The sequence below is a fragment of the Saimiri boliviensis genome, chromosome 4 (assembly GCF_048565385.1).
Source record: "Saimiri boliviensis isolate mSaiBol1 chromosome 4, mSaiBol1.pri, whole genome shotgun sequence".
In the NCBI taxonomy this organism is placed as follows: domain Eukaryota; kingdom Metazoa; phylum Chordata; class Mammalia; order Primates; family Cebidae; genus Saimiri; species Saimiri boliviensis.
Window position 1 is genome coordinate 101,096,589 of NC_133452.1, and position 20,011 is coordinate 101,116,599.

General features: G+C 55.4%; 2 protein-coding genes and 1 pseudogene across 7 annotated transcripts in view; 2 read left to right on the forward strand and 1 right to left on the reverse strand.

The window, feature by feature from the left end:
• Positions 1-6,020, forward strand: part of RAB44 (RAB44, member RAS oncogene family) — a 35,100-nt gene extending 29,080 nt beyond the window's left edge. For all 3 annotated transcript variants that reach the window (XM_074397979.1, XM_074397978.1, XM_074397980.1), the window contains 3 exons: positions 1,009-1,110; positions 3,247-3,323; positions 4,887-6,020. In XM_074397979.1, the coding sequence (XP_074254080.1) occupies positions 1,009-1,110; positions 3,247-3,323; positions 4,887-4,977 (270 nt within the window). In that variant the 3' untranslated portion in view covers positions 4,978-6,020. The remainder of the gene's footprint in view (positions 1-1,008; positions 1,111-3,246; positions 3,324-4,886) is intronic.
• A 3,757-nt stretch (positions 6,021-9,777) lies between these two features.
• Positions 9,778-11,184, forward strand: LOC101045428 (allatostatin-A receptor-like; annotated as a pseudogene).
• A 2,751-nt stretch (positions 11,185-13,935) lies between these two features.
• CPNE5 (copine 5) overlaps positions 13,936-20,011 on the reverse strand; it is a 105,853-nt gene continuing 99,777 nt past the window's right edge. For 3 of the 4 annotated variants that reach the window (XM_074397981.1, XM_010334093.3, XM_003923216.4), the window contains 6 exons: positions 19,570-19,751; positions 18,540-18,667; positions 18,201-18,303; positions 17,415-17,472; positions 16,840-16,913; positions 13,936-15,655 (listed from right to left, as the gene is read on the reverse strand). In XM_074397981.1, coding sequence (XP_074254082.1) covers positions 15,437-15,655; positions 16,840-16,913; positions 17,415-17,472; positions 18,201-18,303; positions 18,540-18,667; positions 19,570-19,751 — 764 coding nt within the window. In that variant the 3' untranslated portion in view covers positions 13,936-15,436. Of the gene's footprint in view, positions 15,656-16,839; positions 16,914-17,414; positions 17,502-18,200; positions 18,304-18,539; positions 18,668-19,569; positions 19,752-20,011 lie in introns of all 4 variants that reach the window. The other variant, XM_074397982.1, reaches the window with a different exon arrangement.

The window sequence follows — 20,011 nt, forward strand, 5'->3', positions numbered from 1 at the left end:
AGATGGCTGCTGGGGTTGGCCCCAGTCCCCCCAGTCAAGAGGGACCTTCTATCCTGCCCGCTTCCTCTTGTTTCCCAGGACTACAAGTGACATGACAGACATATGGTTGACACCACTCGCCAAAGGCATGTGGTTGGATGGGCTGGGAATGCCGTAGTACAAAGAAACCACAACCACAGGGTACAGCCTTACAAACCAAACGACTTCCTTTATCCTGTGCACATTCTCTTCCTACATCCGGCAGCTCTGTGTGTAATGTCTTCTTCTCACACTTGAGGCTAATGTTGTTCTAGGACCATTCCAGGTGATAATTTCTCTGTCCACACATCTCTAGTTTGTCCCCTGCATCCGTCCTCGAAGTGTGTATACTGCAGTCCCTCAGTGTGTGCTAGCACCCCAGAGGGCTGGGAAGCTAGCCATGCTGTCTTTTCTCTGGATGTTTCTAGTTTAGCAAAAGAAGCAGGATAAGGTAACGTGTGAGGAGGGGAGCTGAGCACTGGGGTCTGACAGGACCTAGATTTGAATCCCACCCACCCCGACTCTGTAACTTTGGACACGTGAATTGACTTCAGTTTCCTGACTTCTCTCATAGGGGAGTTGTGAGGATGAACTGATACCCTTGCTTTCAGCACAGCACCTGGGGTAGAGCAATCACTCATTAATCAGAAACTATTATTAGTATTCCTGCAATGATTGGGAAAATGTGCCAGGGCAGCCTGTACAATCAAGCACTAGACTTTCAGCACAGGCAGGAAGAGAAGACATGGGCAGGAACAGTCCAGGAAGGCTTCCTGGGGGAGGTGTTCTTAAGGTTGGCCTTGGAAAATAGGTGAGATGTTTACTGGCAGAGAGGCAGGATGGGGGAAAGGGTCCAGGTGAGAAGGCTATGGAGTAGATGTGGCCTGAGAGGGGAAACATGAGAGGGGCACATTTCTGCTTCTAGGAGGGCAAGGGTGCCCAGGGCCTGGCATGCAGCAGGTGTGGCTGAGAGACATGTTCTGTGTGCAGGATGCAGGGGCTGATGGGGTGACCATCCTTCTCCTGGGAAACAAGATGGACTGTGAGGAGGAACGGCGAGTGCCCACTGAAGCCGGGCAGCAGCTGGCCCAGGTAGGCACTTGGGTATCAGCCCGTCTCCCTGCGTGGGCGGGGCAGACACCTCCGTGGCAGGAAGTGGGTAGGCATCACCCGACCTGGGCAGCTGAGAAGGACCCATTGCCCATTCCTGCCCCTGCCCCAGCCAAAGGCCCATTCGGAGTGGACAGCAGCCTGGCCGCCTCTGCCTCCCACACAGCCCCGGCCTCTGGAGACCAGCCTTCAGCCCACCCTCCCGAGGCTGCAGGGGTAGGCGTGACCCGGAACCCCACTGTTGAATTAGCACATCCCCACACCATGTCCCCACCTACAGAAGAAATTGCTTCAGAGTAAAAAGGTTTTAAAAGCTTGGCTTAAAATTCCCAATCAAATTTTAATTTTATCTCTGGTCTCTAATTAACGGGCTGCCTTCTAAGTTCTCCTATTTTAAGACTCAAATTCTCCCTTGGGATGATTACATCAAAAGCCCCACTGCCAGACAGTGAATCCTATTTATTCATGAATAGCATTTAACCACATTCCAGAAAATCTGGAGAGTAATAAATAGGGAAAAAATCACTCCTCACCCCACCTCTCACGCCGTCCCTCCTGCCATTTCCATACTGTTTCTCTTCCCATTTCTCATAAATCATGACGTCATCGTTGTGGCTTTGCTTGAAGGAAATTTTTTTTTTTTTGAGGTAGAGTCTTGGTCTGTTGCTCAGGCTGGAGTGCAGTGGCGCAATCTCGGCTCACTGCAACTCCACCACCCGGATTCAAGAGATTCTCCCACCTCAGCCTCCTAAGTAGCTGGGATTACAGGCACAAGCCACCATGCCTGGCTAATTTTTTTATTTTTAGTAAAGAAGGGGTTTCGACATGTTGCCCAGGCTGGTCTGGAACTCCTGACCTTAAGTGATCCGCCTGCCTCGGCCTCCCAAAGTGCTGGGATTACAGGAGTGAGCCACCACGCCCAGCCTTTTTCTTAAAAGTAATAACTTATCCCTTTGAATAGTAATTCCTCCTCTAGCAATTTATCCTAAGTGAAGACTCAGAAGTAATAATCCCTCAAGGAACACCTAATGAATACCCATGTATAACGTGTAATCGAACTCGTTTATATGAGGGCTTTCAAACGTTACAAGAACAAACACTTGGTAGTAATTGGTGGTTAAATTGTGGACATTGATAGGAGAGGTTAGTATTTGCCATTCAGAATCCTGTCTTGGAAAAATATTTAAGGGCGCGGGGGAAATGCTTACAATATAATATAAAATCATATAAACAGCTGCAAATCTAGATAGAGGTGAGGTTGAAACATATGAAATTGATATTTGACTGGGGCATGCCAAAACCAGCAATTTCATATGGTTTAACCTAACTGTACAGGACATTTAGCCTCCACCCCTTAAAAGGGTTATATTAAACAGAATGACAATATCTATCCAAATGCTAACAGCAGTTTAGATTTTGAGCTTGTATTTTCTTTCTTTCTTTCTTTCTTTTTTTTTGAGACGGAGTCTCACACTGTCACCGGGCTGCAGTGCAATGGCGCGATCTCGGCTCACTGCAACCTCTGCCTTCCAGGTTCAAGCAGTTCTCCTGCCTCAGCCTCCTGAGTAGCTAGGATTACAAGCGTCTGCCACCATGCCGGGCTAGTGTTTTGTATTTTTAGTAGAGGTGGGGTTTCAGTATGTTGGCCAGGCTGGTTGTGAACGCCTGAGCTCGTGATCCACCCGCCTCGGCCTCCCAAAGTGCTGGGATTACAGGTGTGAGCAGCTGTACCCGGCAGAGCTTGTACTTTTTTATACTGTATCTTCCAATATCCCCCAATGAAATATTTTTGAAATCAAAAAACATAACTGACATTTATAAAATGTCCCCAGAGGCATCTCTCCAGGTTGGAATGCCGGCTTCCCACATCACTCTGAAGGCTGTAAAATGTCTCTGGAGTGGACTCCTTGACACTTTGGCCAGCCAGGGCGAAGGGACAGTGGGCTAAGGGCTCCAGCCAGGGACCGTGGCCCACACTGAGACGGGGCTGTCTTGCCATTGAGGTTGGCTTAGGGACACACTGGGACTCTGATAGCTAGGACTTTGGTGGTGAGGCCTGGCCTGGCCTCTCAGCGGTCTCCCCCAAGGCACATATGCCCCTCCCTGTCTGGCCTGCAGGAGCTGGGGGTCTCTTTTGGGGAGTGCAGCGCTGCCTTGGGTCACAACATCCTGGAGCCCATGGTACACCTGGCCAGGTGAGTGCTGCCCGCCCTCCACCCCCTGCAGAACCTGCTGGGACAGCTCCAGCTCCACTCCCGACTCCCAGGCAGGAAGGGGAGGCCCATCCTGAGGAAGTGGGTCAGGGAAGCACCTAGCTAAAAAGACCAGGACTCACTGGTCTGAGGAGGGGGAGAGAGCACTGCACTGAGAGTCTCCCGACTCCAGCTCCGCCATTCCCACTCACTGCATCACTCCCCGCGGGCACCAATGCCTCGAAACCTCAGCTTTCTCGCTTGCAAATAGGCTGAGAAGTGTCTCTCTTCTGCTCCAACCTTCTAGTAGCTTCCATGGATTTAGAATAAAATCCAAATGCTTCAGAATGGCCTGCAGTGTCTCCAGTGCCATCTGCCCCACCCCTACACACACACATGCACGCACGCATGCACGCACACACACACAGTCTCACACACTCTCATAACTCCCCACACACTCACATACATACACACACAGTCTCACACACATACACTGATGCATACACACACACACTCCCACATACAGTCACACCCACACACCCACACACATACACCCACACACATACTCCCACACATACACACACCCATACACGTTCACACTCATACACTCATACACACATACATTCATAGACTCATACACACTGATAAACACAGACACACTAACACACACTCATATACACACACTCTCATATACACTCACACTCATACACACACACATATACACTCACACACACCCACATTCACACACACATGCACACACATACACACTAAGTTCCAGCCACTCACAGACCCCCTCCCTGATCACCTATCTCCCACCACTATTTTGGGTCACAGCCCCCGTTTGTGTCTTCATGGCCCTTCTCAGCACGACAACATGTATCCTATTAACGATATATGCATTTATCCGCTTTCTTGTCCGGGAAGTCAGGGCGATGTCTGTTTTGTTCAGCCCCTCCCCATACCTGGGGCCTAGGTGCTCCATAAATGAATGAAATGAGTCAGGGACGAGGGGCGCTAGAGCAGACGAGCTCCCTCTGGCACACAGTAAATACATCGTGAAGAAATGAACAGCCTTCTTTTGCTTCCCCGGCCCCCAAGCTCTCTCTTGGCACTGAGCCATAGCTCTCTGCCCAGGATGCAACCCCCCCACAACCCTTTCTGCTGGCAAACCTTGTCCATGGCTCAGGTCTCAGCTCAGACACCATCCCCTTCCTCCCCAGATCCCTCCAGGACCTGGTGCAAAGTCCCCGTGTGTCTCGCCATCATTCCTGGGTTGCAGTCACCCTTTTTCCTGTCTGTCTGTCTCTCACTACTCAAGGGAAGGAATGGTGGCTTCTGTGTCATAGTCAGAGTCTTGCACAGGGCTTGGCACACAGTAGGCCAGAAAGAGAAGGTCAAAGTCTCCGTGACTCAATTCTTCTGGTCTCACGTGGAGTCCAGGGTGGAGGCAGAACTGCTGTGGGGGTTGAGGGTGTAGCCTCCAAGCCCCAAGCTGCACCCGTGGGCCCTTCCATCCTGCCCCTGGCAGATGAGGGGGAGTACTGATGCCTGGCCACTGTCACGTAGGTCACTCAGGATGCAAGAAGACGGCCTGAAGGGCTCGCTGGTGGAGGTGGCCCCCAAGAGGCCACCCAAGAGATCTGGCTGTTGCTCCTGATCGCCTGTCCTGTCCCGGGTAGGATGGACACCCCCGGGGTTTCCTGTCCCTCAGCTCCTGTCCTGCCTTCCTGGACAGCAACGACAGAAAGGACCGGCTTGGAAGTTCAGGAAAACCCTTCTCAAATCAGGACTCCGATCCCGGGGCCGCATCGCCTCTGCCCTTCACGCTCCAAAAGAGGGGGATTTGCTGTGAACAAGGCGTGGGGGGCGGGGTACGGCAAAACTCTCCAAAGAAAGGAAAAGTCTAGAAAAACAGCTTAAAGAAAATACACCAAAATATTGAGCACACATCTGTGGGTGATAAAATTATAGGGTGAATGTGGGGGTGTTATTTTCCGTTTTACACATAGTTGTATTTTTAGAGTTTCAACAATAACTGGGCATTCATTACATAATCCGAAAAAAGAGAAGTTGAGAAGGAGGAGAGAAACTTTCCAAGGAGCTCCCTTGGGTGCTGCTGGCTCCTAATTGGTGTAACCTGTTAATCACAAATTGCTCGGTGTTAGAGCAGTCCCTGTGTGCTCAGCCCGGCAGGGTGCTGTTAACCTGGTCTCACGGGCTTTCTTCCCAGCAGAAGCCGGTTCCTGGGAAGAGTAATGTTTCGAAGGCCCCTGCTATGCCCCGATGCCCTCCTGTCTTCCAGAGCTCCAGCCTCACTCCCTTTCCCCATGATCTCCCAGGGGTCACATTCAGGGGTCCTGCCCCCTGCCCTAATGCCATCGTGTCCCCAAGCACAGGACTTTACCCTCAGTTATCAGTCTCTGGATGCATTTGAGGGTCAGCTAGAGTGTGGCTGGGGGCTCCAAGCAGCTGGGGAACCTAGACTCAGAATCATTCACACGTTCCTCTTTGGAGCTTTTGCAGAAGTTTCCAGAATTCCATAATAGTCACCTTCTGAATGGTGAGTACACCTTATCAGCTAGGCTGGGGTTTCCAGTGCCCTCAGGGAGCTTGCCTTAGAGTCTTAGAGAGACTGCCGACCCATTGTCCATGGTCTGTTTGTATGTGTGTCACATCTTCCCATCACCACGAATTGAATGCACAGCATGTGCCAGGTGCTGAGTTTGTCTGTCTGTTTCTTGAGACAGGGTCTCTCCGCTGCCCAGGCTGGAGTGCACTGGCATGATCGCTGTCCACTGCAGCCTCACTGTCTGGGCTCAAGCGATCCTCCCACCTCAGTCTCCCAAGTAGCTGGGACCACAGGCACACGCCACCACACCTGGCTAATTTTTTAATTATTTGCAAAGACAAGGTCTTGCTATGTTGCCTAGGCTGGTCTCAAACTCCTGGGCTCAAGAGATACTCCCTCCTTAGCTTCCCAAAGTACTGGGATGACAGGTGTGAGCCACTGTGCCCAGTCTGTTTGGTATTTTGTAATCTTTCAGGTACTGGGGAATTTCCTGGCTGAATCAACAGAAACCCCTGTTTCAGAGAGAGACAAGCAAAGACAGTTCAAGGAATAGAGTTACAGAGAGAGAGAGAACGAAGGAGAAAGAGGAAGTAACAGAGGGCTGTTGAATCACACAGTCTTAGGACCTGGCCCCAATCCCTCTTCTCAGTTCTGCAAGGAATGCCTCAGCAGCAGTGAGCCTTCCATCACCAGAGGCACACAAGCAGAAGCCAGGTGACGCCTGGCAAAAGATGAGGAAGAGGATCCTAGCATCCGAAGCCACCAAGGTTGGATTAAATGCCCTCAATGGACCCCATCCAACCTCCAGACTCCATGTGGATGATTCCCATGGTCCAGCTGATCTTTTTTTTTGAGACAGAGCCTTGCTCTGTTGTCCAGGCTGGAGTACAATGGTGCGATCTCAGCTCACTGCAACCTCCACCTCCCAGGTTCAAGCGATTCTCCTGCCTCCGCCTCCTGAGTAGTGGAGATTACAGGCACACGCCACCATGCCCAGCTAATTTCTGTATTTTTAGTAGAGACGGGATTTCACCACGTTGGTCAGGCTGACCTCGTGATCCACATGCCTCAGTCTCCCAAAGTGCTGGGATTACAGGCGTGGGCCGCCACACCTGGCCTGGTCCAGCTGATTCTTTTACTGGGCCCTTCGCCGATCCTTTTTTACCCTAACATCTCCCGTCTCGGGCCCTCTCCCGTAGCCCACAGTCTTGCCCCTGAACTGAGCAGTTTTTGGGCTGTGGTGTGCTCAGAGAGAGAGAGAGAGGGGTGTGGGTTGGAGTGAGTGATGCTGGCCCTGGGGTGAGGATGGGAAACAGGTCCTGAAGCTGCTAATGGCTCTTTCTCTGGGGCAAGCACCAACATCTCTGTCCTGTGGGCTGGGGAGTTACTAAGGCGGGTAGGCAGGGTGTGGTTCCTGGGAGAGGCAGTCCAGCAGACATAAGACATAGCCCCTGTCCTTTGGGGGCCCAGTACCGGAGCAGCCCCCAGGCCTCCCCGTCTCATCGGTTCTGCTCTGGCCTCAGGCAGCTCAGGCTCCCAGGAGATGGAGTTCTGGGAGAGACTCCACACTGCCCAGAACCCCCTCTCGGCTTTCTCGGGTTGGACCCATCTGCTGGGCAGGGCACAGCTGTTCGAGGACCACCAGCCTTTCCCACTGCCAGAGGGCTCACAAGCCGGGGAACAGAACCCAGGAACCTCAGAGCAGCACAAAGCAGGCAATGACAGCAGCAGGAGGAACTCCAGGTAGACTTCAGAGTGAACTTCCAGGCAAGTGGTGAGTTCTGGGGGCATGTCAGCCAATGGGGCTCTGGCTTAGGCTTGGCCAGAGTCTGATTAAGAAAAGGAGCCACCCTTAAAAAAAGGAGTGGGCTGATGAGACTCGGGTTGTGGAATGAGAAGGGATGGCAGGGGGATAGAATGAAGGTTGGGCAGGAGCTCTAAGAAAAGAGCGCTTGCTGGGACTGAGGGTGATCAGGGCAGAATGACAGCCCTTCTTTACCCAGTGCCTACTGTGTGCCAGGCACCGTTCTGAGCACTTAGCTCGTGTTACTTTATTTAGTCCTCACACCATCGGGCATGTTCTCCCCATCTTACAGAAGAGGAAAGTACTGCATAGAGAGGCTGAGTAGCTTGTCCACAGTCCTGTAGCGAGTAAGTGCTGGAGCCGGTGTTAAACCCAAGCTCCCAATACCCACAGACTTAACCCTGAAGTTATGCAACTGCTTACAGGAAGATGTGGATGCTTCAGGGAATCAGGGGCAGGGACCAGGTCCCTCAAGCCTCATATTGCTCCCTGCCAATTCCTCTCCAGTAACAGTCCACATCATTGGTGGGTGGGGACCAGGAAAAAGAGACGAAAAGGCAGTGACAAATGCCAGGAAAGTGGCTGGATGACAGCTTTCATCCAGGGCAGCTGGGGTGTTTGGACAGGCCCTTCATTTCCCCTCTTCCTGCAGTCCCTGGAGCTGGTGGGACCGGAAGGGTGGCCAGCATCAGAATTCACAGCGGCCCCCTCTCCAGTTGCTCCTCAGCTGCCCTCAGGCACGCTGCTGCCCTGGGACCCCAGAGACCAAGCTAAGTCCCCCAGGCTGGGGCTCTGCAGGAGGGACTCAGACACTCCTTCAAAGCTGGCTTTGAGCCTGCAGGAGAAAGGTGTCTTCAGCCCCCACCGCAGTGTGGGAGAAAAGTGGGGGATAACTCCAACGAGAACTCCTCTGCTGTGTCTTGTTTGCTGCTGGATTCCCGGAATCTGGTCCAAAGTAAATGCTCAGGAAATATGTACTCAGTTGGCAGGCAAGCCTCTCTCCAGCTAAAGCTCTGGGGCCCTGGCCTGGCCTGCGGGGTGGCCAAGGGTGACGTCAGCCACTGGGCTGACTCTAGAATGTCTACATCCCATCTTCCAGCCAGAGTCCTCCCAATCAGACTCTTCGGAGGACTCTGACCTTGACCTGTGCGACAGAGTGGGGATGAGGAGAAAGATCTGACTGCTGGGTGCAGACTCCCCCGACCCTGCCAGGGGCCTGCACAGCACAACCTGGAAGGCAGTGACTCCCAAGCTGGTCTGCTCTTCGAATTATCTGGGATCTTTCCTTTAAAAAAATTTTTTTTTTTCTTTTGAGATGGAATCTCACTCTGTGGCCAGGCTGGAGTATGGTAGCACACTCTCGACTCACTGCAATCTCCGCCCCCGGGTTCAAGCGATTCTCTTGCTTCAGCCCCCCGAGTAGCTGGGACTACAGGTGCGCGCCACCACACCCAGCTAATTTTTGTATTTTTAGTAGAGACGGGGTTTAAGTATGTTGACTGTAATCATCTTGATCTCTTGACCTCATGATCTGCCTGCCTTGGCCTCCCAAAGAGCTGGGATTACAGGCCTGGGCCACCGCACCCAGCTTATCTGGGATCTTTCAAAAATGCCAAAGCCCAGACCAACTGCATCGTGTCTCTGGGGGTGGGACTCAGGCTTCCGTATTTGTGAAACTCCCCAGGTGGTCCCAAGAAGCTTGGGACCCACTGGGAGGGGCTTGACACCTTCTCAAAGCCCTTTCAGACCCACTTTCCCATTTGAACCTCACATTAAACCTGCTTGTTTCACAGGGTAGGGTTTTGTCAAAAACTAGATACACATGTGTGTATGTACACATAAATTTATCAGATTATGAAAGCAATGTGTACTCCCTGCAGAAATTTTAGAAATAAATTTTTAAAAAGAAAATGAAAATTACCCAAGTCTTACCACGTATGACAGTTACTATTGACGTCTGTTTTATTTCTTTTATTTCCTTGCTTTCTTACAGCTGAGGAAATTGAGGTAGAGAAACATTAAGTAACTCTCCCAGGAGCCAGATGCAGTGAGTCACGCCTGTAATCCCAGCACTTTGGGAGGCCGAGGCATGAGAATTGCTTGAACCCGGGAGGTGGAGGTTGCAGTGAGTCAAGATCACGCCCTAGCCTGGGTGATAGACTGAGACTCCATCTCTAAATAAACAAATAAATAAATAGCTCTCCCAGGGTACTGAAGCTAACAAGTAGCAGAGGATTTGAACCCAGGGTACGGATGGAGGCCGTGCCCTGGGTTCAAATGAGGTCTGCAGGGACTAGTGTGTGCCGAAGACAGGCATGCATCTGGGCCCACTACATGCAGGGGTCTGTGAAAACAGGAGGCTCAGCAGGAACGGGGAAGGTGGCCTTTAGTGCTGGCTGGTTTCTACTTTGCCCTTGTGTATCTGAAACAGGAGAATGCAGCCAAATGCCGCGTTCATCACCCAGCTCACGGCCACACCCGAGTGACTGCTCCGACTCATCTTTGCTGGGGACTGTGGCCTTGTCCTGCTGGTGGGGCTGGCAGCTAATGGGCTCATGATGCTGGTGGTGGGCCGGGGCCCGGGCACCCTCCACCCGCTCCACACCCTGACCCACAGCCTCATGATGCACATCGCACTATCTGACCTGCTCTTCACGGCCTGTGTGGTGCCCGCGCTGCTGCTGAGCTTCCTGCAGCACAACTGGTGGCTGGGCCCTGCCATCTGCACCATTAGCCAGGCCACCAACATAGCCACCATGTTCTGCACCTTCTACAGCATGGTGGCCATGGCTCTTCTGTGCCACATGGCTGTGGCCTTGCCTGACGTGGCCTTCCCAGCTGGCTGGGGCACCCGCTTGCTGTTCTGTGGAGCCCTGTGGGCCATGGGCCTTACTGAATCCCTGCCCAACTATCTGTTCTAGTGGGTGGCAGTGGAGGAGGAGACAGTGGGAGCTCCTGAGACCTGGGCCTGCCTCTTGCTCCTGAGCCCTGCTGGGACCTCCTGCTACTTCAGCCTGCTGGGAGCCCTGGCCTTCCTGCCATGCATGCTGGGGCTGGGCGGCTCCTTCAGCCACGTGGGCTGGCTCCTGTGGACACAGCCCCGAGGCCCTGTCAGGGAGAGCGTCCAGGAGCACCAGGAGAACACAGGGCTCATCCTTGCAGTGCGGGTGGTTTTTGAGCTGATGTGGGGGCCCTGCTCTGTGCTGGGCTATGTGGCAGCCATGGACCACCTGCCTGCCTCACCAGCGGCCTTTGTGGCCTCCAGCCTCTGCACCATCCTGGCCTACTCCAATTGCACTGTCAGCCCTATGTTCTGCTTCTACCTCTCCTGCCCCTTCCGGGCACGACTCAGGGACCTCTTCTGCAGGCTGATGATGGCCAGGCATCCCAGAGGTGTGGGAGCGGTGGCCTCAGTGATGGCGACTGTCCAGCCTGGCCATGACAGGGCCCCAGGGGGCCTGTGGGGCCTGGCGGGGATGGGTGGTGTCTAAGAGTATAGGCTAATAGAGGGGCTGAGATTCAAGGGAGATGAGAAGGCTCTTAGGGACCTGAGAGCCCACCCCCTCTATTTTAGCAGTGGAGAGACTGAGACCCAGAGGGCAGATGGCCCAACCAAGGTCACAAAGCAACGAAATGGCTCAGCTAGAGCTCACATCTCTAGGTAACCGGGGGGATCTTCCCGCTCCACCTTCAGGCTCAGATACCTGTAGGCTCCACTGCTCTCTAATTGTGTGATCTTGAGCAAGGAAGGTGCTTATGCGCTGTGTCTCAGTGTACTCATCTGGAAAATGGGATGAGGAGAGATGTACATAGCTTTCTCGCAGGGTTGTTATGAAGATGAATTTGCTAAACACATGTAAAGTGCTTAGCAGAATGCTTAGTAAGTGCATATACGTGCTGGTCATTGCTACTATTATTATTTTTATTCAGGGGCATTTGAGGTGAGTGGAGAAGAGGAGGGCAGAGGGGCTTTTCTTCCCCCCAGAGCCCAATAAAGGTCCCATCTTTCCCACCCCCATGCCCTCCCTCTGGCCTGCTCAGGGAAGGCCTCAGGCTTCTGTGTTGGCCTGGAAACCTGGGAGATTGTCTCTACTGAAATTCCCAAGACAGTTTGGTGTGTGTTTTGCTTGGTGATGTGTTTTGTTGGTGATGGTGTTACCAGCGACAAACAGACACACACACACACACACACACACACAGACACACACACACACCGTCCTACTCTGCGGTACAAAGCTTAAGAAACATTGGGTTGAACCAAATCAAACTGGTCTCTTTGCCATAGGACTTATCAGAGCCTTGAATACGCAAAAGGCCACTGAGACTCTCGGAGAGGGGCTCACGGCAGGCGGGTTCCCTAACTCCATGCCAGGGAAGCAGCGATCTGTGGCACACACCTTGGGAAAGAACCGCGAGAGATGCAGCAGTGTCGGGCATGGGAAAGATGCTCTTGGCGTCCCGTCCCGCCCCTGGCAGTGGCTCTGCGCCTCAGTCCCCCTGCCAGGCAGGCACCCTCTCCTGACACTTTCCCACGGCGCCTGTGGTGAGGTGACAGGAGCGGCCAGTTATGGGAACTTCCCTCCTTCCAAGCTGTGACCCCACCCTGTTCCCACTCAAAGCGTATCAGAATGTAAGTCACAGGGGCATGTAATTATAGGGACAGCCGTGAATCAGCACCCATTTACTACAAAATCATCAGGAGGAGACAGGTCCCAAACTTCAGTCTAATTAGTTCTAAATTTCATGTGATGTCCAGAGTGGGAATGGCCGCCTGGAGGGCTAATCTGGGAACACACCTACCCGGAGAAGGGAGGAATCCCCTTTTGCTATGATCCTGGTCCCTGAGGGCCACAGGGATTTATATGTGAAGAGGGAGAAGAGGAAAGCAGTGTTTCTTGGGCACCTACAATGCAGTGGGTCCTGGGTGTATGTCACATCCGTCACGTGCAACCATCTGTACTCATCACTCTGGCCAAGCGATGACCCTGCAAGGGCAGGGGTGGTGGTGACGACCCCATTGCGCAGGGGCTGCAGGACTCCTCATGGCACAGTTACTCTGGTGGCCACAGGTCACTCAGTCCCTCCCGATGGCGTGGCATCAGTGCCCCATTGTTGCAGGCTTTCCTCACTCACTGCCCCTGAGCAGGGGCACCCCTGAGAGTGCAGTTCTGTGTGTGTGTCTCCAGCCTCGTCTCCGATACCCGAGTGGGGCCTGGCACTGATGTTTGGTGAATACTTGTTGGGGGATGAGTGAACGAGTGATCAAATGCAATAAAGCAATCCATTTATTTTAGAGGAGATTCTGATGATGTCTCTCACCTCCTCAATGGCTTCTCATTTTACTCAGTAAATGCCAAAGGCCTGGATTCTGGCTTCTTCACTCTCCAACCCTATCTCTAGCACTCTCCCTTCCTGCCCTCAGCTCCAGCCACACCGGCCTCGCTCTCCTGCAAACACACCGTTGGGCATTCTCCTACCACAGGGCCTTTGCACCTGCTGGTCCCTCTACTTAGAGCCCCTTCCCCCAGATATCAGCGGGGCTCCCTGTCTCACTTCCTGGGGGTTCACCTCAACCATGACCTCCTCAGAGAGGCCCTCTCCCACCACCTTATCTAAAACGTCACCCTCCTTCTCCCTCATGTCTCTCTCTCTCTCTCTTTTTTTTTTTTGAGATAGTTTTGCTCTGTCACCAGGCCAGAGTGCAGTGGCATGATCTCAGCTCACTGCAATCTCTGCCTCCAGGGTTCAAGCTATTCTCCTGCCTCAGCCTCCTGAGTAGCTGGGACTACAGATGTCTCCCACCAAGCCTGGCTAATTTTTCTATTTTTAATAGAGACAGGGATTCACCATGCTGGTCAGGATGTCTGGATCTCTCGACCTCATGATCCAGCCGCCTCAGCCTCCCAAAGTGCTGGGATTACAGGCGTGAGCCACCGCGCCCAGCCCAATGTCTCTTTAGAACTCTTGCCGCCACCTGAAATTATGTGATTAGCCGCCTTGTTTGTATGTTCACTGTGTTTCTCCCACATTATTTATGTGTGTGTTGTAAGCCCCATGCGGGGACAGGGCCTGTGTTTTGTTCACAGTGGCATCCTCCATGCTTAGCACAGAGTGTGGCACGTGGCCTTTGCTTGTAAATCCCACTGAACCGCAGAATTGAAGGAAGCCGCAGAGGAGAACCCAGACCCCGTCTAACAGCAGCATCTGTGCTGTTTTTCAGAGAAGAAAGAAACACATTGTGCTTTACTAAAAGAACCAAATTTGCTTTAGTTTAAGGCAAATTCCACACAGAGACTGTCTCAGAGACGGGCACAGAACCAGACACCACAGGAACACCACCACCATGCGCGACAGGGGAAAGCGGAGGCAGGCGGAAGACGGGGGCCTCGTCTCCACCGGGCGCGGAGAGGGCAGAGGGCTGAGGAGCTCCATGCGGCAACGGGGACTGGCATGCATGACCTGCTGCCCGAGTGGGCAAAGGCTGGGCGGCTGGGTGGGCCCAGGAGGGAGAGCCCCTTCTTCCCCACCTTTCCCACAGCAGGGGCAGGAACTTGGGCCCAGATGCCAGAGCCCAAGGCTGAAGGACTAGGGTGCATTTGAGGTGATGGGATGGAACAGGGTGACTCAAAAGCCAAGGTGGCCTCGGGTAAAGGGTTGCATCGGTTAGGAGTGGGATGGGGGGACGTGGGCATGGGATGAATGACCCTCAGGATATCAGACCTAAAAGAAAACCTGGGGCCATCTGGTCAATCCTCTTGTTATACAGACATGGAAACTGAGGCCCAAAAGGTAGAAGGGCCTTGCTTGGGTTCCCACATTAGGCAGTTGAGGGAGGCAGGGCTCCAACCCGGGACTGTTGTCTCCTAGCCTCATGGGATAGCCTCACGAGACAGGACTCCTGTCTCACTACCCTCATAGTGAGCCACTCCTTGCCCAGGCCTCCAGGTGGGCAGAAGTGTGGGCACCGAGGGCCCTGGGAAGCCTCTGCAGGGAGGAGGGGACTCCTGAAGCCAGGAGTCAACCATGGAAGTGCCTGTGGGCCCACACCAGGGAGCGGCCTGTGGATCTGTGTGTCTAGAACTTGCATCGTACTGAGCTCGAGAGGCACCAGAAAGGGCTTTGTGCTGAGCAGCCTCCACTTCAGCCTCATCACGTGGCCTATGGCCCATGACTACAGCACCCCATGGGTCCCTAGGGCTCCTGATGCATCCAGTGTCCCTGGGAGGGGGCACATGTTCAGGCCTTCCTGCAAACCCGTCATTAGCCTCCTGGGGTTTGCTGGAAATCGGGCAAAGGTAGACCACAGGGCAGGGGTCAGGGATTGGAGGAGACGCCAGGGGAGGATGGGATGTAGATGGGGCCGCTGGAGGAGGCCGAGCCCAGGCTTCAGGGTGACAGGTAAGCAAATAGGATGGCCAGGGGTGGGTGACGGGGACCCCAATCACACTGATTGTTTACATCTTCCTGGCTGGGCTAGAGCCAGGTACTGGGGAAGAAGAGAAGAGCTGGGTCCCTGAACCCTGTGGACCCTCTGTCACCCATACCCAGCAATTCCCTGGGTTTGGGCAGTAAGTGAGGCCAGGAAAGTGAGGAGGGGTCTCCAGAAGCCCCACCCCCTGGCAGTCTCCCAGGCACACAGATGTCCCAAAGGCCGGGCAGGCCCACTGCGGGGAGTCTGGGGGCCAGGCCTCCTGTTGGCCTGGTCTCTCACAGTCCCCAGCCACCTGCCTGCTGAGACCAGGTTCAGATGTGCGTGTGCAGAGGGGAAGCAGGGGGCGTGCGGGCTGGGGACTGTGTGGGCGAGTGGGTTGGTGCGGCGGGTGGGGGGCGAGGGCGGATGCCCTGTGCCTTCATGTAGGACACCAGCTGGTCGGGGATCTCCGCCAGCACGTCTCGGGCCAGGCGGGCCATGCTCAGCACGTGGTTGCCTGTGCGGTCCACGTAGTCCCGGAAGGGCACGAACTGGCAATCGGGAGGGCAGGGTCAGGCAGTGCCTCCTGCGGGACCCTGGCCCCTAAAATCTCCAGGCCTGGGGTTGCATTCCCACTCTCGTCCCAGCCTCTGCTCACTTCACTCAATCCCCCAGGTTTGTGAATTACACGAGGGACTGTATCCCCAGCTCCCTGCCTTTGGGAGTAAGTGACTGTAGTCATAGTCACTATTCTTTCGTTCACTCGACAAATACTGAGCCCTGTTCCGCGCCAGGACACGCCACCGAGCAAGATCCCTCCACCTCAGCACTAAGCACAGGCAGCAGCAGCTGCTTCCGAAACGCCAGCTGAATCCCCTGACTTCCGAGGCACGTGCCTCCTGGGTCTCCTCCCACCTGTCCAGCAGCGCCCTCTCTCGCTGGCCTCTCTTCATCCCTTTTCTCTCTGGGGCTCATCTGGCCAACACCTAATGCCAGGCCCACCTGGCTTCTTCCCAGCGGGCGCCCTCCGTCCTGAGTGCCTCCGGTTCACCCCTGCCTCCAGACCTTGGCACGGGCCAGTCCCACCTCCCAGGCTGTCCCTGCTCTGGTTTCCAGCCCCCTATGTTTGGTCTCCACGCCTGGCATACTGGTCCCCAATTTTTAAACCATGGGGGTATGGAGGATGTCAGCTTTTGTCTTCTTCATCTCCTAAGCACTAAGGCCTCATCGGCAGGGGACGAGGGGGGAAGCGCTTTTGGAGGGTGCATTCTTCCACGTGACTGCCTGGGAATTCCCTAAGGACAAAGATCTTTCTGCTCATTATATCTGCATCCTTCACGGAGATCCTAGCATTGATTCAGCTAACCCAGCAGTGCCCATTCGTGGAGAAGCCTGCAGCAACGCTGAAGATACTGCCTTGGGCTTCAAAAGGGGCAGAAAAAAAAACAGAACGAGGCTGACCACAGAGATCTAGGGGCCGAGGAAGGGCTGGCAGAGGGTTCCGGCCTTTGGCTGGGTACCGCAACGTTAGGTGTGTATCCCGGACATGACAGGGAGGGGCCCAGCCCGGAGCCCAGCAAGGCCGAGGACTGACTCCTGCTCCCTTCCGTGGTGGCCGGGCCACTTTGGGGCTCCCAGTGCCTCCCTCCTGGCCCTTCCCGAGCCAGGCTGTGAAGTCCGCCTGGCTAGAGGGGCTCCCGAATTCCCTGTGGGGCAGGCAGGGCCTGGGCTTCACCTGGACAATGTCTCTTTCCGCCAGCTTCCCCCGGGAGGAGATCCGCACGTCGTCGCCATCCAGCTCCACCATGGCTATGAGAGGAGGGGTGTCATGGCGGGAGGATGAGATTAACGGTGGACCCCTGGGGCTGACAGGACAGTGGACTTGTCCTTCCATCCCAGGCCAATCCGGGCAGAGACCGTTGGCCCATGCCCCGTGTAAGAGATGAGGAAATGAGGCCAGGAGCCGGGAGGAGCCCGATCAGGTGAGCCTCTGACTTCGAGCCCAGTGCCTCGGCTCCCTCCCCTCCCCAGACTCCCAGGCCTGGAGGAGAAAGGAGTGACTTGAGGTCTCCTCCCCACAGCCTTGGGATGTGGGTGCGGGTGCACACCCTGACCCGACACACCCCTCCCTGTGCAAACAAACACACCCCACGCCCTGCACACTCACCCAGACACCCCCCCCCCCCCAGGCAGCAGCTCACTCTTTTGGGAGGGGTCATTCCCAGGGGCCTGGAGCCTCTGGGGAAACATCTGGGTCGGGGGGAGGATGGCTAGGGTAGGAAAGAAGGGGAGGGCAGCAGCTAGACTCACCATCGAACTCTGCCTGGCCCACGCCGACGATAATGATGGACATGGGGAGCTTGGCAGCCTGGGAGACAGCGTGGGGGGTGGGGGAAGCTTGGACCCATTTGGGACCCAGTTAAAAGGAAGGAGAGATCAGGGGACGGACAGCAAGGGGTGGGGAGCAGGAAAGAAACGAGAGTGAACACGGAGAGACAGAGGAACACAGAAAAGGGGAAGGGAGAGGGAGGGGCACTCAAAAATAAAGAGGAGGGAATCCAGGCTGCGGAGGCCCGGAGGAGAGAGGGAGGGTGTCGGGGGAATGGGTCATAGGTCTGCTTTAGTGAGTCACCCCCTCCCCTCTTACAGGGAGACCCCCCGGCTCGGGGAGCCATGTTCCTGCCCTTCCCCAACTCTGAGCCTCCCCTCCCACTCTCTCCACCTGGCCAGGCAGCCTGGGGAAGGGGGAAGCAGTCCTAGAGATGAGTTAATGAGGGAGCATCCAGGTCTCGAGGGAGTAAATCACCCAGTGTGACTACTACGAGGTGGGAACAGAGCTCACCAGCCATCTCTCTCATGATCCGGGCACCCCTTCCACCCTCCAGAATCCACTCTCCGGCACTGGGCTCTGCAGCCAGAAGCCAGGAGGTGGATGTGGACGGTGCGGCCCAGTGAGGGAGGGAAAGAAGAAGCCACACCCAAGTCACCGCCAAGCGTTTCCCTAAAGTTAAGGACGTGGGCACGCCCCCAGGATCCCCCCAAGGGGGAGGAAGACACCCCTCCAACCGCCTCGCCCACCGCACACTCCTTGCTTACGTTGACGATGGCCTCCTTGGTCTGCGCCATGTCCGAGATGACCCCATCGGTGATGATGAGCAGCACGGAGTACTGGGAGCCATCCTGCACAGCCGCCGCGTTCCTGGGTGGGGCAGGCGCAGGCTGAGGTCTGTCCGAGGGGTCTCTGGGCACGTTCCCCGCTAAACAAGGACCCTGAACACTTTGTGGGGGGGTGACAGCTCATGGGGGAATGTCTTCAGGGTCAGGCCTCCTTGAAAGGCAAGTGTGTGGAAGGAGACTCCCCCCCACCACCCAGAGGCAGCCAGTATAGAAACAGAGGCCTTGCGAGTGCCTGGAGGTGGTGGCAGGGGCACTCACCTGGCCACGTGGGTGACCACGGGGGCGAAGTTGGTGGGGCCGTAGAGCTGCACAGTGCGCAGGCTGCGGTGGTACGCCTCCAGGATGCCGTCGATGCCACAGCACGAGGGGTTCTCCTGGTTGCCATTCTAAGGGACAGAGGGTGGGGAGGCTGAGCTCAGGAAGGAAGGACTGGGGTACAGTATGTGTGGGAACAGAGCACAGGTGGGGAGGCCAGCAGGCCTGGGCTCCCCCAGCCCTTCTCTGGTGTGGGGTGGCGGGCAGGGGAGGGAGCTCCCAGGACCCATCCCGAAGCAGTGCGTGCTTCGGGTGAGCTGGGTCCAAGCCTGCTCCCTGCCCCGCTCCCTGTACCTGTTCAAAGATGCCCCTCGATCCCTGGCTGCTTCCCTCAGGGAACCTCAGGCAAACCCACTCGGCCCTAAAATGACTACTGGGTCTGAGCACCTCAGGAAGGTCCTGGGGCTGATCCATCGCATGCATACTGGACCCAGCACAGTGCCTTGCACCCCCAGGCATGGAGGGACGTCTGCTGTGCCTGAGTGTCTCCAGTCTGTGGGAGCCTGGGAAAGGGGCGGCTTGTGCAGTCACTTCCACAGGGCCCAAGACGCCCAGATGATGGCACACTCCATACCGCCCCAGGGATCCACCTCATCCCATCTCAGCCCTGACTCAGGGAGCTCCGGGGAGTCCCTGAAGTTGCTCATACCCAACCCACACCCCCTTGTCTGCTTTTCTGGGGCCCTGAGGGGTAGGTCAGCCACAGCTCGCCTCCACCTCCACCTGCGTCTTGTCAGGAATGAGGAGGCCAGAGCCAGCTGTGGGCAGGCAGCTTCTGATGTGGAGGGGCAGCATCTGTGAGCAGGGCAGGGAGTGGGTTTCTGGAGGCCCCCTACACACAGCAGGCAGTCTACCCCCACGGAGGCTGAGCCTTAAGTCCCTGGGCTCAGAAGAAGGGAAGTGTCCCCCACCCGCTGATTGTCACCACACCCCAGCCTGGTCAGTCCTCTTTCCCACCAGCTGGACCTCCTACCAGCGGGAATTCGTGGGACACCCTGCCGTCCGGGGGCAGCTTGGCCCCGAAGCCCAGGGCCGGGAACATCTTGTCGCTGTCATAGTGCTGGATGATCTCCCCGACCGCGGTGAGCGCCAGAGCGTAGGCGTTCAGCTGGTAGGGGCTCATGTAGTGCAGGGACGTGGACTGCGAGGGGTTCCCTGTAACACAGGACATGGGAACCTTTGCTCATCTGGACCCTCCAAGCCACCCTGGGTTCAGAATGAAGAAGGGGGTGTCCAAGGGCACCCCTAACTTTATTAATCCTTGACGCCTCTCTTTTTCTCATACCCCATATTCAATCCCTCAGCAAAACAGATCCAGAATCCCTCCTGCTCCTCTCCCCTTCCCATACCACCACCCTCTTGCTTATAGGACGCAGCAGCCTCCTAAGTAATCTCCCCGCTTCCTTCCGCCCTTG